Source organism: Salmo trutta, chromosome 7 (assembly GCF_901001165.1).
Source record: "Salmo trutta chromosome 7, fSalTru1.1, whole genome shotgun sequence".
NCBI lineage: Eukaryota > Metazoa > Chordata > Actinopteri > Salmoniformes > Salmonidae > Salmo > Salmo trutta.
Window position 1 is genome coordinate 17,846,319 of NC_042963.1, and position 14,076 is coordinate 17,860,394.

Below are 14,076 nucleotides of genomic sequence, written 5' to 3' on the forward strand. Positions count from 1 at the left end.
TCTTTCTCTCTTTCTCTCTTTCTCTCTTTCTTTCTTCCTCTCTCTCGGAGGACCTGAGCCCTAGGACCATGCCTCTGGACTACCTGGCCTGATGACTACTTCAGGTCCCCAGTCCACAAGGCCGTGCTGCTGCTCCAGTTTCAACTGTTCTGCCTGCGGCTATGGAACCCTGACCTGTTCACTGGACGTGCTACCTGTCCCAGGCCTGCTGTTTTCAACTCTCTAGAGACAGCAGGAGCGGTAGAGATACTCTGAATGATTGGCTATGAAAAGCCAACTGACATTTACTCCTGAGGTGCTGACCTGTTGCACCCTCGACAACCACTGTGATTATTATTATTTGACCCTGCTGGTCATCTATGAACATTTGAACATCTTGGCCATGTTCTGTTATAATCTCCACCCGGCACAGCCAGAAGAGGACTGGCCACCCCTCATAGCCTGGTTCCTCTCTAGGTTTCTTTCTAGGTTTTGGCCTTTCTAGGGAGTTTTTCCTAGCCACCGTGCTTCTACACCTGCATTACTTGCTGTTTGGGGTTTTAGGCTGGGTTTCTGTACAGCACTTCCTGATATCAGCTGATGTAAGAAGGGCTTTATAAATACATTTGATTGATTGATTGATTGATTGATTGATTGATTGATTGATTGATTGATTGATTGATGAATCACAATAATTGTTTGCCAAAATAATAATTGCTTGCCAAAAAAATTGTTTTTGTAATGGCAATTCTGGTTATAAGTGGCAATCATTCATATGAACTGTCAACAATACAAGGCATATTATTAGTTAATTGTGAAACTAAATTAACATATGCAAGATGTATATATATATATATATATATATATATATATATATATATATATACACACATATATATATACACACATATATATATATAGTACCAGTCAAAGTTTGGACACACCTACTCATTCAAGGGGAGTTTTTAATTTTTTTAAACTATTTTCTACATTGTGGAATAATAGTGAAGACTTCAAAACTATGAAATAACACATATGGAATCATTTAGTAGTCAAGAAAGTGCTAAACAAATCTTCAAACTAGCTCCTGCTATACAGAAGCTCTTTTCGGTAATAAGAGACGGATGCAGAAACATTATATACAAAATAAGTTACAGATAATGCGAAAAAACACACACAATAGCACAATTGGTTAGGAGCCCATAAAACGGCAGCCATCTCCTCCGGCGCCATCCTGTTTCCAGGATATTCATTACATTTCGAATGCTTAGCAGGACAGGAACATTGTCCAATTCATGCACTTATCAAGAGAATATCCCTGATCATCCTACTGCCTCTGATCTGGTGGACTCACTAAACACAAATGCTGTTATATTGTCGTCTGGTTTGCCTAACAACCTTTCGACTGGAATGTGCTAAATCAGGATCACAAATCTACTTTGAAACCAACGTATACACCTCACACACATGGTTATGGCCTTAAAAAATAAGACCTTGTACCCTGTCAGATATAGAGTTAAAATGTATTGAATTTTGAGTTAGAATCCCAATATTACACTTTCTATACATCGCAGAAGACTGAAATATAGCAAAACCCTTTGACATAGACACACAGGATTTTCGGCAGGTTTGAAATAATGTTTATTAATTATGAAGTTATGAAAAATACTGATAACATTCCACCAATGAGGCAACTAGAGGACGATTTGGTCATTTGACTGCAGGAAACTACTATAAGGAATTTGAAATGATTTATAATTATACTTTTGATACTAAAGTATATTTTAGCAATTACATTAACCTTTGATACTTAAGTATCTTAAAATCAAATACTTAAAAACATTTACTAGTATTTTACTGGGTGACTAACACATTAACTTAACTCATTTTCTATTAAGGTATCTTTACTTTTACTCAAGTATGACAATTGTGTACTTTTACTCAAGTATGACAATTTTTCCACCACGTAATATTTGCTCTCAGAGCAAGCTGTCCGTCATTTTAAAATTTCTCTCCAGCACCAAAATTAGAATACGTCGTGACGCTATGCGTAATGTTTAGTTCGTCCCCTATTGTGAATGAAGAATCCGCTATCCAATGTGGCACTGCCGTTGTCGAAAACAGCAACATTGTTTCCTTCTGTAGATAAAGGTGCCTCGACAACCCGATAAATTACTGAATAGTCATTCAGTTCTGTGGCTTCTTGGTGAAGACATGGAAAAACAACCGAGGTTGTTGGCATCCCAACTCCTACTGAAAAACAGCTTATTCGAAGTGTCGTTAAACCGTGTGCTTCTGACATGGAAAGAGATTCCGACCAAGAAAAAACGCGTTTCTGGGGGCATACATCACCCATTTAAAGTCGGTAAGTGTCAAAAGATAAACTGGTTATGAAGTGCAAAGATGTTATTAAAATATTCCGCGGTGCACGATGAAGGACGTTGAGAGGTCGAGGGACTGGTGATTTAGCCTGTTTTCTTTGTTGGGTATATCCGCTATCCACATTCGCGTAAACACATCACGTGGGCATGCACATAATCCTCTGAATGTTGTTATATAGGCAATATAAATTAGTCGTTGCATGCTCTTAACATTTGTTATTGTCAACGAATGACATGCAATGATATAGCCTAAATTTGCCCCAGAAACATAAGGTCGATGTAGTTAATTGCCCCATAGCCTATCCGACACCAACAACTAACGTTAGGACATTAACAGTTTCATGTAGTCGTTTATTTTTCTTCTATATATGCTTGAGTATTATAACAGCAAGACGATCCATTGACTAGTGGACTAAACTCCACTCCATGGTGAAGGAAGTTTCTGAAGAACTTCAACAACATGGAGCCGAGACCAGGCTTTGTGGAATCTAGCTCCGACTACATCGATTCGCACAAGGCCAATACTTCAAAACATTTCAATTATGAAATCCCCACATTGTACCTATGTAATAAACATTAATCAAATACCACCACCTACTGTTTCCTTGTTGATATACAATGCGCATGTGTGCTTAGTTGCCATCTTGGAGCAACAGCAATGAGTAAACAGTAAGTGGTTGTATTTGATTAACGTTTATTGAAAAAATATGGATTTCAGGTACGCAACTACAGAGGACAAACATATATGTACAAGGTGTGTGTTTCATAATTTACATTTTTGGAAGAATTGAGAATGAGCGAATAGATGTAATCGGAGCTAGATTCCCCAAAGCCTCGGACCCACGGCGTTAGTTAAGTTCATCATAAACTTCTTTCACCATGGAGTGGAGTTTAGTCCTCTATCCATTGCCCAGAGCTTCATTTTAAATGAACGCAAGCCGATTCTGAGCTGTTTGTTGTTTGACAGCTGGTCCGCGGAGTGCGGCTGCGGCCCTGGCTTGGATAGCCTCGCTATGTCGGGTCAATTGGATGGCACACAATTTGGCCTCGGAGTTCTTCTTTATGAGCTGGCTGACATTTTTCATCACCTCACACGGTAATAACCACCATAGCCCTTGCAAATTAGCCTTCATGTTTTAGGCTACTGTGTTGATGATGTTAGTCTAAAGACACTGCATATAAACGCACAAAGAATCATAATTCTAGAACGTTGTTTATGTGTTAGCCGGTAGGTAGCCTAGTGGTTAGAGCGTTGGACTAGTAACCGAAAGGTTGCAAGATCGAATCCCCGAGCTGACAAGGTGAAAATCTGTTGTTCTGCCCCTGAGCAAGGCTAGGCCGTCATTGACAATAAGAATTTGTTCTTAACTGATTTGCCTAGTTAAATTAGCCTTGTTAACTAGGCAAATCAGTTAAGTTAAATCAGTTAAATCTTAACTGATTTGCCTAGTTAAAGGTAATAAAATAAATAATAGTAAGATTTAAAGTTATTTCTTGATAATCATATCAATGACAGGGCCACATGTCTGAACAATCGGCTACATAGCAAATCTCTTGTCGCATGAGATTCAGATGAGGGGCAAAGCATATAGAGTACCACAGTATGAGTCATAATACCCATAAAACCTAGCGGTCAAACAAGGAAATGGTTCCAATTGTTTTTCCACATTCTTTTTTGTCATAGGGGATTTTAGAAACACTTAAAATAAGGGCACAGACATAACAAGTAAATGTAGACCTATCATGTAGTTGGAGTTTTTACTGATTTCTAATTTGTTTATGAATTATTAACTGATTAAAACTCAAAATTAGGTTCTGTTATGTTCACCTCAACTGTTTTCTCTTTCTGTCATCTGGTCAAGCAAGTGTAAAAAGTCTGGACAACACCTTCCTCACTCCCTGCCTCTCTGTCTCTTTCTCCAGTTAATGTCACCTCTCCCGGCTCTAAATGACACCTACCCATAAGCCCCCTCTTTCCATTTACTGTAAACAGCATCCTTATCCACCGGACGTCCATGGACATTGAAAAGTTGTTGAAATTGGGTCATTCCACCCTGGCCTTGATTTCAATTGCCTTGATTCCAACACCCACAAATTGTGTTTTTTGGTGCGGTCCTGACTAGGGCTGTGGCGGTCATTACATTTTGTCAGCCAGTGATTGTCAAGCAAAAAACTGCCGGTCTCACTTTAATTAACGTAAACACATTTAGCATCTCCTTGCGTCCACGCAGACCTTTGGAACATCAACATTTTAAAAAGTCCAATAAATCCATGTAATTATATGACTGCGGTCTACACTAGTTCATTTAGAAGACAAGATTTGCTTAGTATTCCGTGGCGCAATTTTTTTATTATTTTATAGTATGAAGAATACAATTGAACATGGCTGAATAAAATAGAAAGGATATTTTCTTTAAACGATTTGAGGGAGTGTGCACACATGCGGCTATTCTGTTTTGAGCGGTTAACAAAGAAACAGGTACTCCTATATGCTTAATTTAGTTATTTATGTAACTTTAGTTGTGATACAAATGTTGGGCTATATGTTTAGATGTTTTGCGCAGGCTGTACAGACTTCATCAGTCTCTCATTTACAATTTGACAAGCACTTGATAATGCCATTACCATGAAAACACCATTCCCAAAACTGACCACAAATGCAATTTATGTTTGTAATGCTTTTATTATAAAGGTGCATTTTTATGGTAAATCATCTTCCCCAAACTTGAAACTCATACACTATGAATGTATGTAAGTTAGGCTCTACACCAATTGTAAAGTGGATTAATGTGCTTCATTTTAAGAAGTTATTTGGACACTTTAGTTGTGATACAAACTTTATCAAAACATATGGGCCAGGCTACATGAGGTGTGCGACTATGATTTGAAAAAGTAGGCAAAAACACCTATGATTTGAAAAAGTATGCAAAAAAAGCATGTGCTGTTTCTTGCCTTAAGCTGGGCATCATTCACAAGTGATCATATATCATCAAATCAACATTTTATTGGTCACATGCAGATGTTATTGCAGATATAGTGAAATGCATTCACAGGTGATTGGCTAATCTTGTCACCCATAAAACAAGGCTGGTCCGGACCAGACAAAAAATCTACGTCTGTGGATGTTGAAATTAAAGCAGGTCTGGACTAGGGCTGTTAGGGTGACAGCATCAGCATCAGAGCTTGGAGAAGCCTAATTACCGTGACTAAACGGTCACGTGGAATTTGACTGCCGTCATGACTCGTGACCGCCGATGTGGCGGTAATGCTGTCACCCTAACAGCCCTAGTCCAGACCTGCTTTAATTTCAACATCCACAGATGTAGATTTTTTGTCTGGTCCGGACCAGCCTTGTTTTGGCCAAAACATAGATGTCCATGATTGGTTCAGATTTGGTCCAGCCCGGACCAGTTTTATTTGTAAATAGCACAACAGGTGAAAGCGTGAGCAGGTGAGTCCAGCTGTGTGTTGTGTTTGCTTCAATAGAGTGATCAGGGACGTGCAAATATAGTTTTCTTTCACAGAAAATGCATTAGTACATTAGTCAGAAAATAGCTTCATTTTCATCAGATGACAAATGCAACGCTATTTTGCTGGCAGACACAGTAAATGACCTTGCAAGGTCTTTTTTGCCAAAAAATTATGCATGGCCATCGTATTTCTAATGTTTATCATAGAAAGAATGTAGCCAGCTAGTTAATCTTGAACTTTACCAGAGAAAAGTAGGCTTGCTGTCTACACCGAGAAAAAGGTAGAAAAAAAGCAACAAATCAGTCAAGAGAGCTGTCTGCTGATGGAATGCCCATTTGTGAATTCTCATCCAAAAGGGGAAGTGCTACTGAAGCATAAACTTTGTCTGATGCAGAAATGACAAAAATAAGCATTTTTAGTTCTGCTTCAGAGTAGACAAGCATGCGTCAACATTTTTATTTTGTTCAATGTCTCTCATTCACATTCACTTTTAAATGTCAAAATTCCCTAAAAAGGACATTCAGTAGCCCCATACCTATACATGTATAACTTTATTAGCTGGATTGCCTGTATTTGTTTATTTTCGTTTGTGCTCGTTAGCATATTTAGCTAGTAGCCTCATGGAAATTCGCTTTTACTTGAGCTAATTTTGTTCGCATTCTGGTAAGATGCCCAATGGCATTTAAAAAAAAAATTGCATGGTGAAATAAAAATCTGGAAACCGCCTAACTCTACTTCAGAACAGTACACAGTAGAGCACACTAGAGTTGAGAACACAATAATGTACTTTATTGTACTAGGGATGGGCTGTTCTAGTACTCACATTTGTATTTTTTGAGTGCTCAAATGGTACTCACTGCCCGCACTGAGAAAAAAAAATGGCCATTTCTCTATAGCCAACAGTGCGCAATAAATGCCTAGTTTATCATAGCTATTACAGATAACAAATCCTAATTGCTAAATTGCCTCATATACACCGAGTGTACAAAACATTAAGAACACCTTGCTAATATTGAGTTGCACCCCCTTTTGCCCTCAGAACAGCCTCAGTTCGTCGGGGCATGGACTCTTCAAGGTGTCAAATTGTCTCAAGGCCTAAAAACCCTTCTTTGACATGTCTCCTCCCCTTCATCACTGATTTGAAGTGGATTTAACAAGTGACATCAATAAGGGATCATAACTTTCACCTGGTCAGTGTATGTCGTGGAAAGAGCAGGTGTTCTTAATGTTTTATACACTCGGTGTAAAGTCAGTCAATAAAAAAACAAGTGCCATTTAAGATTAAGTTATCAAAACTGTGGTATCAGCTGGTTATGTTATCCTGAAACACAATCTTCAAAAAGTTGGTAACCTCAGCAGTGGCGCTTGCTTGTACAATGGCATAGCCTTGTTTTGTTAATTTCGCAGACAAGGTGCTTATATTTCCTCAGCCCTTATCAGTCAAGACCAATGTTCCCTCTAAGCTGTGCCCCCGGGACTGCAGTGCAGAAGAAATATCAGCCCACTGAGAGAAGCATGAGATTGAACTTCACTCAATGACTTTTACCTGTTAACACTAGCAACGTTTCCCTTTATTGTGGGAATTGTGATCGAATCAATGCAATATTAGCCACTTTCAGTGCAACATACCAAAACAAAATGACCTATGCAAGAGATTTTGTTGTAGGCAGACTATTGCCATATATGGATCTGTGCCATTTACTTTGAACTGGATTGTGTTTACAGCTGTGGTTGTGAGTGGAAGTGCTTGTTTTGAGATCAAAGCAAGAGCTGCATGTAGCCACATGAGCACATTTTCTTCATATCCTTTGCTAGTTAGTGAGTTATTAGCCCAGTTATGGATACTTTGTAGTCAGCAGTGGAGTGATTGCTTCCTACGAGTGTACATTTCTAGGTAAGAGCTTTTTTTGTTTGTCTTACAGAGTCAGTGTTGTATTTTGAGACAGTGTTGAATAAGGTAAGTAGCCAATAGGCAGAGGGTAGCATAATTTATCTGATTCTCTGTAATAATGGTATGGGAATATTTTTTAAAGTGGTTTCTTGCCTCAAACAACACAAGAACATTTTCAGTCACCTCCTTGTCTGGTGGAGAAGTGGATAAACAGGTCTCCCCACAGGTGTGATTACTACCTCTGAGGGTTTAGAGCTTGAGGTAGTCACCTCATACAAGTACTTGGGAGTATGGCTAGACGGTACACTGTCCTTCTCTCAGCACATATCAAAGCTGCATGCTAAGGTTAAATCGAGACATGGTTTCCTCTATCGTAATTGCTCCTCTTTCACCCCAGCTGACAAACTAAACCTGCTGCTGCCATGCTGTGTGGTCATGTGTTACTGCCGTGCTATGTTGTCGTCTTAGGTCTCTCTTTATGTAGTGTTGTGTTGTCTCTTGTCATGATGTGTGTTTTGTCCTATATTTTTAATCCCAGCCCCCATCCCCGCAGGAGGATTTTTGCCTTTTGGTAGGCCGTCATAGTTAAGAACAAATTCTTATTTACAAACTTGCCTTAACTAATGTTTGTTGTTGTTGGAAATATACGTTTTTATAGGCATTTATTTCTGTAGGTCCAACGTACAGTCGTAGCCAAAAGTTTTGAGAATGACACAAATATTAATTTTCACAAGTCCGCTGCCTTAGTGTCTTTTAGATATTTTTGTCAGATGTTACTATGGAATACTGAAGTATAATTACAAGCATTTCATAAGTGTCAAAGGCTTTTATTGACAATTACATGAAGTTGATGCAAAGAGTCAATATTTGCAGTGTTGACCCTTCTTTTTCAAGACCTCTGCAATCCGCCCTGGCATGCTGTCAATTAACTTCTGGGCCACATCCTGACTGATGGCAGCCCATTCTTGCATAATCAATGCTTGGAGTTTATCAGAATTTGTGGGTTTTTGTTTGTCCACCTGCCTCTTGAGGATTGACCACAAGTTCTCAATGGGATTAAGGTCTGGGGAGTTTCCTGGCCATGGACCCAAAATATCAATGTTTTGTTCCCTGAGCCATTTAGTTATCACTTTTGCCTTATGGCAAGGTGCTCCATCATGCTGGAAAAGGCATTGTTCATCACCAAACTGTTCCTGGATGGTTGGGAGAAGTTGCTCTCGGAGGATGTGTTGGTATCATTCTTTATTCATAGCTGTGTTCTTAAGCAAAATGTAGAGTGAGCCCACTCCCTTGGCTGAGAAGCAACCCCACACATGAATGGTCTCAGGATGCTTTACTGTTGGCATGACACAGGACTGATGGTAGCGCTCAACTTGTCTTCTCCGGACAAGATTTTTTCCAGATGGCCCAAACAATCGGAAAGAGGATTCATCAGTGAAAATGACTTTACCCCAGTCCTCAGCAGTCCAATCCCTGTACCTTTTGCAGAATATTAGTCTGTCCCTGATGTTTTTCCTAGAGAGAAGTGGCTTCTTTGCTGCCCTTCTTGACACCAGGCCATCCTCCAAAAGTCTTCGCTTCACTGTGTGTGTAGATGCACTCACACCTGCCTGCTGCCATTCCTGAGCAAGCTCTGTACTGGTGGTGCCCCGATCCCGCAGCTGAATCAACTTTAGGAGATGGTCCTGGCACTTGCTGGACTTTCTTGGGCACCCTGAAGCCTTCTTCACAACAATTGAACCACTCTCCTTGAAGTTCTTGATGATCCGATAAATGGTTGATTTAGGTGCAATCTTGCAATATCCTTGCCTGTGAAGCCCTTTTTGTGCAAAGCAATGATGACGGTCCGTGTTTCCTTGCAGGTAACCATGGTTGACAGAGGAAGAACAATGATTCCAGGCACCACCCTCCTTTTGAAGCTTCCAGTCTGTTATTCGAACTCAATCAGCATGACAGAGTGATCTCCAGCCTTGTCCTCATCAACACTCACACGCCCATAGAAACCATTAGCCTTATTTTATAGAGATTTTAGCGAGAGTGAAACCTTTCGTATCGCCTCTTCCTCTATGGTTTACACACACATCAAGCCCCTCTACCTGCCTCTCACGCCAGAAAAGTTGATATCACATCTTCCTCTCTGACAAGCGGTTTCAACTCTCTATTTGAGGTTTGTTCCAACAGAATCGGTCATATGGACACAAACACATTGAGACATTATTTTACTGTCAAAGAGGAGAAGTTACCTTTTCTAACTCTACCCTTTTTTTATGTCTCAACTACTCAAATTTCACGCAGAGCAGACACTACTAAAACGAGAGTATCAATAAACATTGATTCTGGAAAAGGAATGCTCAGTTTGTCGTGCGCGGTGTTGGGGTACCACGTACCGCTAGCAGCATTTTAGTCAAAGACTGTTATACTAGCTGTCTTGTCTGTGTTTTGTAAATGTGCAATAAGCATAAAACACAATTTTATATTAGGAATTGGCAGCTTGTTCCCATTCTGAGAAATAAGGTAGGCCACTTGATTTCAACCTGTTAAAAAGAAAAATGCTATTGCAACCTCTTTGCAATAAGGAATTGAGACCAAAAGCTCAAGAGAAGTTTCAAGTGTTTAATACCAAGGATACAGTCAGCTGAGTGCATGACTTTAGAAAGTTCACAACACATTATATACTCTTCCCTTGTGTGCATCACCTCCCCAGCAATACATTTTATGGCCCCAATAAGTTTCCCTCTGGCTTCCCTGTGGAATGTCCATGGTCCTCTCTTTGTTTAGCCAGATGTCAGAATCACACCCCATCCATCTTCTGTTCTGGGCCTGACCCTGCTCTCTAGTCCTAGGCAATTTCCTCTTATCTGATTAGGTCATGGTTTCTAAATTAGCATACACACAGTTTAATTAATACTCACAGTAATCATTCACTACACAGGATACAAACAAACTACAGTTTCACTTGAAACATGTTACATTTTAATAGAATCCATCAAACCTATGAACAAAGTGGACAGGCTAACATGCTTTTCAAAAAGTTGGAGACTGACAGAAGGGTGTGTTCATAACAATTCAACTGTTCAACCTTGTTAGCTTGCAAATAGATCCCAAGTTGGCTAAACTTGAAATATAAAGATTAGCTGGCTAATCACAAGCACTGGGCTTGAGCGATTGTTGATGAGACCTGTTATTTTTCTATAGCCTAACGCCTGCTACAAGAAGTCAGTCATTATTTGTGAATGTGCATTATGCATGGTTCTAGTTAAATGTGTAACAAAAAAGGACATTTTCATAGACTTCAAAGCCAGATCAGTGATTATTGCAACAAAAAAGCTGGTTAAACTATTTTGATAAAATCATTAAATTATTAGTGGGTCTTATGGTTGGGGAAGGCTTATATTTAGCCTAGGTATAACTTCACAAGCCCTAAATTCATTAGATTATTGCTGACTGTTTGTAATGCAGTGTATTTGACCTTTTAATTGTACTTTTAATTGTACAACAACGCTTATTTAGAGAGAAGTTTAAATTGTTTTTATATATATCGTGAATCGCCCATAGGTTTGAAAAATAAATTGATGATTTTTAGGCCAAATTAGCCAGACCTAACTGTACCGTACTGAACTCTACTGTAAAGTACTCTACTGAGCTGTACTTTGATGTGAAACATAGACTTCTATGATTGGTTCAGATTTGGTCCTGACCAACCAAATTTGGTCTTGTTTGGCAGCGGATGAAAATAATAGCCAGTGTGTAGAATAATTCCCAAATATGCAAAGGAGGAATATTTGAAAATCAATGTTTTTTGTTTGGCATACATTTTAAAGTGGAATTGACCAGCAGCATCCTTTACCATTTATTAATGCCCTTTGAATAACCCCTCAGTAGCACAAACAGTATCACCTTTGCAGTTAAGCCGATCGTTATCACATATTGAGTTGCACTCTGGTCTGCAGTCTAATTTTGAAGTAGACAGCATGCCCTTTAGTAGGCCTACTCACCACATTCTCATTCTAACATTGGACCCTTAACAAAAGCAAACATTCCCATCACTTTCTCTGTCAAGAGATGGAGAAAGGCCTAGCACGTTACTTTCACAGTGTAGTTCCTGGCACATATTTCCATCAGATGTTGTAATGTTCAAAAACAGTCCAATGCAAACATGGGAGCCCATCCATATTAGTATAATGATGAAAAGTGAACACTAAGTCAGAGCTGAGAAGTCCTGCATGGCATGCCTATGACCTACTAAGGGTTTGAATTAGAGGTCAACGGATTATGATTTTTCAACGCCGATACCGATTTATTGGAGGACCAAAAAAAGCTGATACTGATTTAATCGGCCTATTTTTATTTTTTATTTTATATATATATATTACTTATTTAATCGGCCTATTTTTTTAAATTATTTTTTTAATATATATATTACTGATTTTAATCGGCCGCTTTTATTTATTTATATAATATTTTAAATATTTTTTATATATATTTGTAATAATGACAATTGCAACAATACTGAATACTCAATTACAACAATATTTTAATATAATACATAACTAAAATCTATTTAGTCTCAAATAAATAATGAAACGTTCAGTTTGGTTTAAATAATGCAAAAACACAGTGTTGGAGAAGAAAGCAAAATTGCAATATGTGCCATGTAAAAAAAGGTCATGTTTAAGTTCCTTGCTCAGAACATGAGAACATATGAAACCTGGTGGTTCAATATTCCCAGTTCTTCAATATTCCCAGTTAATAAGTTTTAGGTTGTAGTTATTATAGGAATTATGATGCGTCAACTATTTCTCTCTGTGCCATTTGTATTTCATATACCTTTTGACTATTGGATGTTCTTATAGGCACTTTAGTATTGCCAGCCTAGTCTTGGGAGTTGATAGGCTTGAAGTCATAAACAGCGCCGAGCATCAAGCATTGCTAAGAGCTGCTCGCAAACGCAGTAAAGTGCTGTTTTAATGAATGCTTACGAGCCTGCTGCTGCCTACCACTGCTCAGTCAGACTGATATATCAAATCATAGACTTCGTTATAATAAACACACAGAAATAAGAGCCATTCCGTATTTTGTCGAACGGTTGGCAACCCTAAGTCTAAATATTTCTGTTACATTGCACAACCTTCAATGTTGTGTCATAATTATGTATTATTCTGGTAAATTAATTACGGTCTTTGTTAGGAAAAAACATAGTTCGCAACGAGCCAGGCGGCCCAAACTATTGCATATACCCAGACTCTGCTTGCACAGACGCAAGAGAAGTGACAATTTTCCTAGTTAATATTGCCTACTAACATGCATTTATTTTAACTAAATATGCAGGTTTAAAAAAATATACTTCTATGTATTGATTTTAAGAAAGGCATTGATGTTTATGGTTAGGTACATTTGTGCAATGAATGTGTTTTTTTTTTTTTGTGAATGCACATTTGTTAAATCACCCGTTTGGCGAAGTTGAAGTAGGCTGTGATTCGATGATAAATTAAAAGGCACTGCATTGATTATATGCAATGCAGGACAAGCTAGTTAATCTAGTAATATCAACCATGTGTAGTTAACTAGTGATTATGTGAAGATTGCTTGTTTTTTTATAAGATAAGTTTAATGCTAGCTAGCAACTTACCTTGGCTCATTGCAGCCACAAGGTCCTTTTGACGCTGCACATGCATAACAGGTGGTCAGCCTGCCACGCAGTTTCCTCATGGATTGCAATGTATTCGGCCATAATCTGCGTCCAAAAAGGCCGATTACTGATTGTTATGAAAACTTGAAATTGTCCCTAATTAATCGGTCGACCACTTTCTGTGGTTGTTGGTAGCCAAACCAGTACAGTTGTACAAATAGGAACGATCTGGCTAGTGTTTTTAAATGGCATGGGAAAACTGTGACCTTCCAGAGCGGCTCCATACAATTTGGCTGGTACACTGTACAGTGCTTTCGGAAAGTATTCAGATCCCTTTACTTTTTGCTACGTTACAGCCTTATTCTAAAATGTATTAAATTGTTTTTTCCCTCATCAACCTACACACAATACCCCATAAAGGCAAATAAAAAAAACTGTTTTTGATTATTTTTTGGCTGTTTTTGTTGTTTTTTTAAATCACATTTACATAAGTATTTAGACCCATTTCTCAGTACATTGTTGAAACACCTTTGGCAGCGATTACAGCCTCGACGCTTCTTGGCTATGACACTACAAGCTTGGCACACCTGTATTTGGGGAGTTTCTCCCATTCTTCTCTGCAGATCCACTCAAGCTCGGTCAGGTTGGATGGGGAGCGTCGCTACACAGGTGCAGCCAGGTCTCTGGCTGGGCCACTCAAGGACATCCAGATACTTGTCCCAAAG

At 38.8% G+C, this 14,076-nt stretch overlaps 1 protein-coding gene across 2 annotated transcripts in view; it reads left to right on the top strand.

Moving 5' to 3' along the window:
• The first annotated feature begins 1,926 nt into the window (after positions 1-1,926).
• LOC115197036 (ceramide kinase) overlaps positions 1,927-14,076 on the top strand; it is a 31,474-nt gene continuing 19,324 nt past the window's right edge. Inside the window, exons 1-2 of one of the 2 annotated variants that reach the window (XM_029758166.1) lie at positions 1,927-2,344; positions 3,328-3,456. In XM_029758166.1, the coding sequence (XP_029614026.1) occupies positions 2,194-2,344; positions 3,328-3,456 (280 nt within the window). In that variant the 5' untranslated portion in view covers positions 1,927-2,193. The remainder of the gene's footprint in view (positions 2,345-3,327; positions 3,457-14,076) is intronic. The other variant, XM_029758167.1, reaches the window with a different exon arrangement.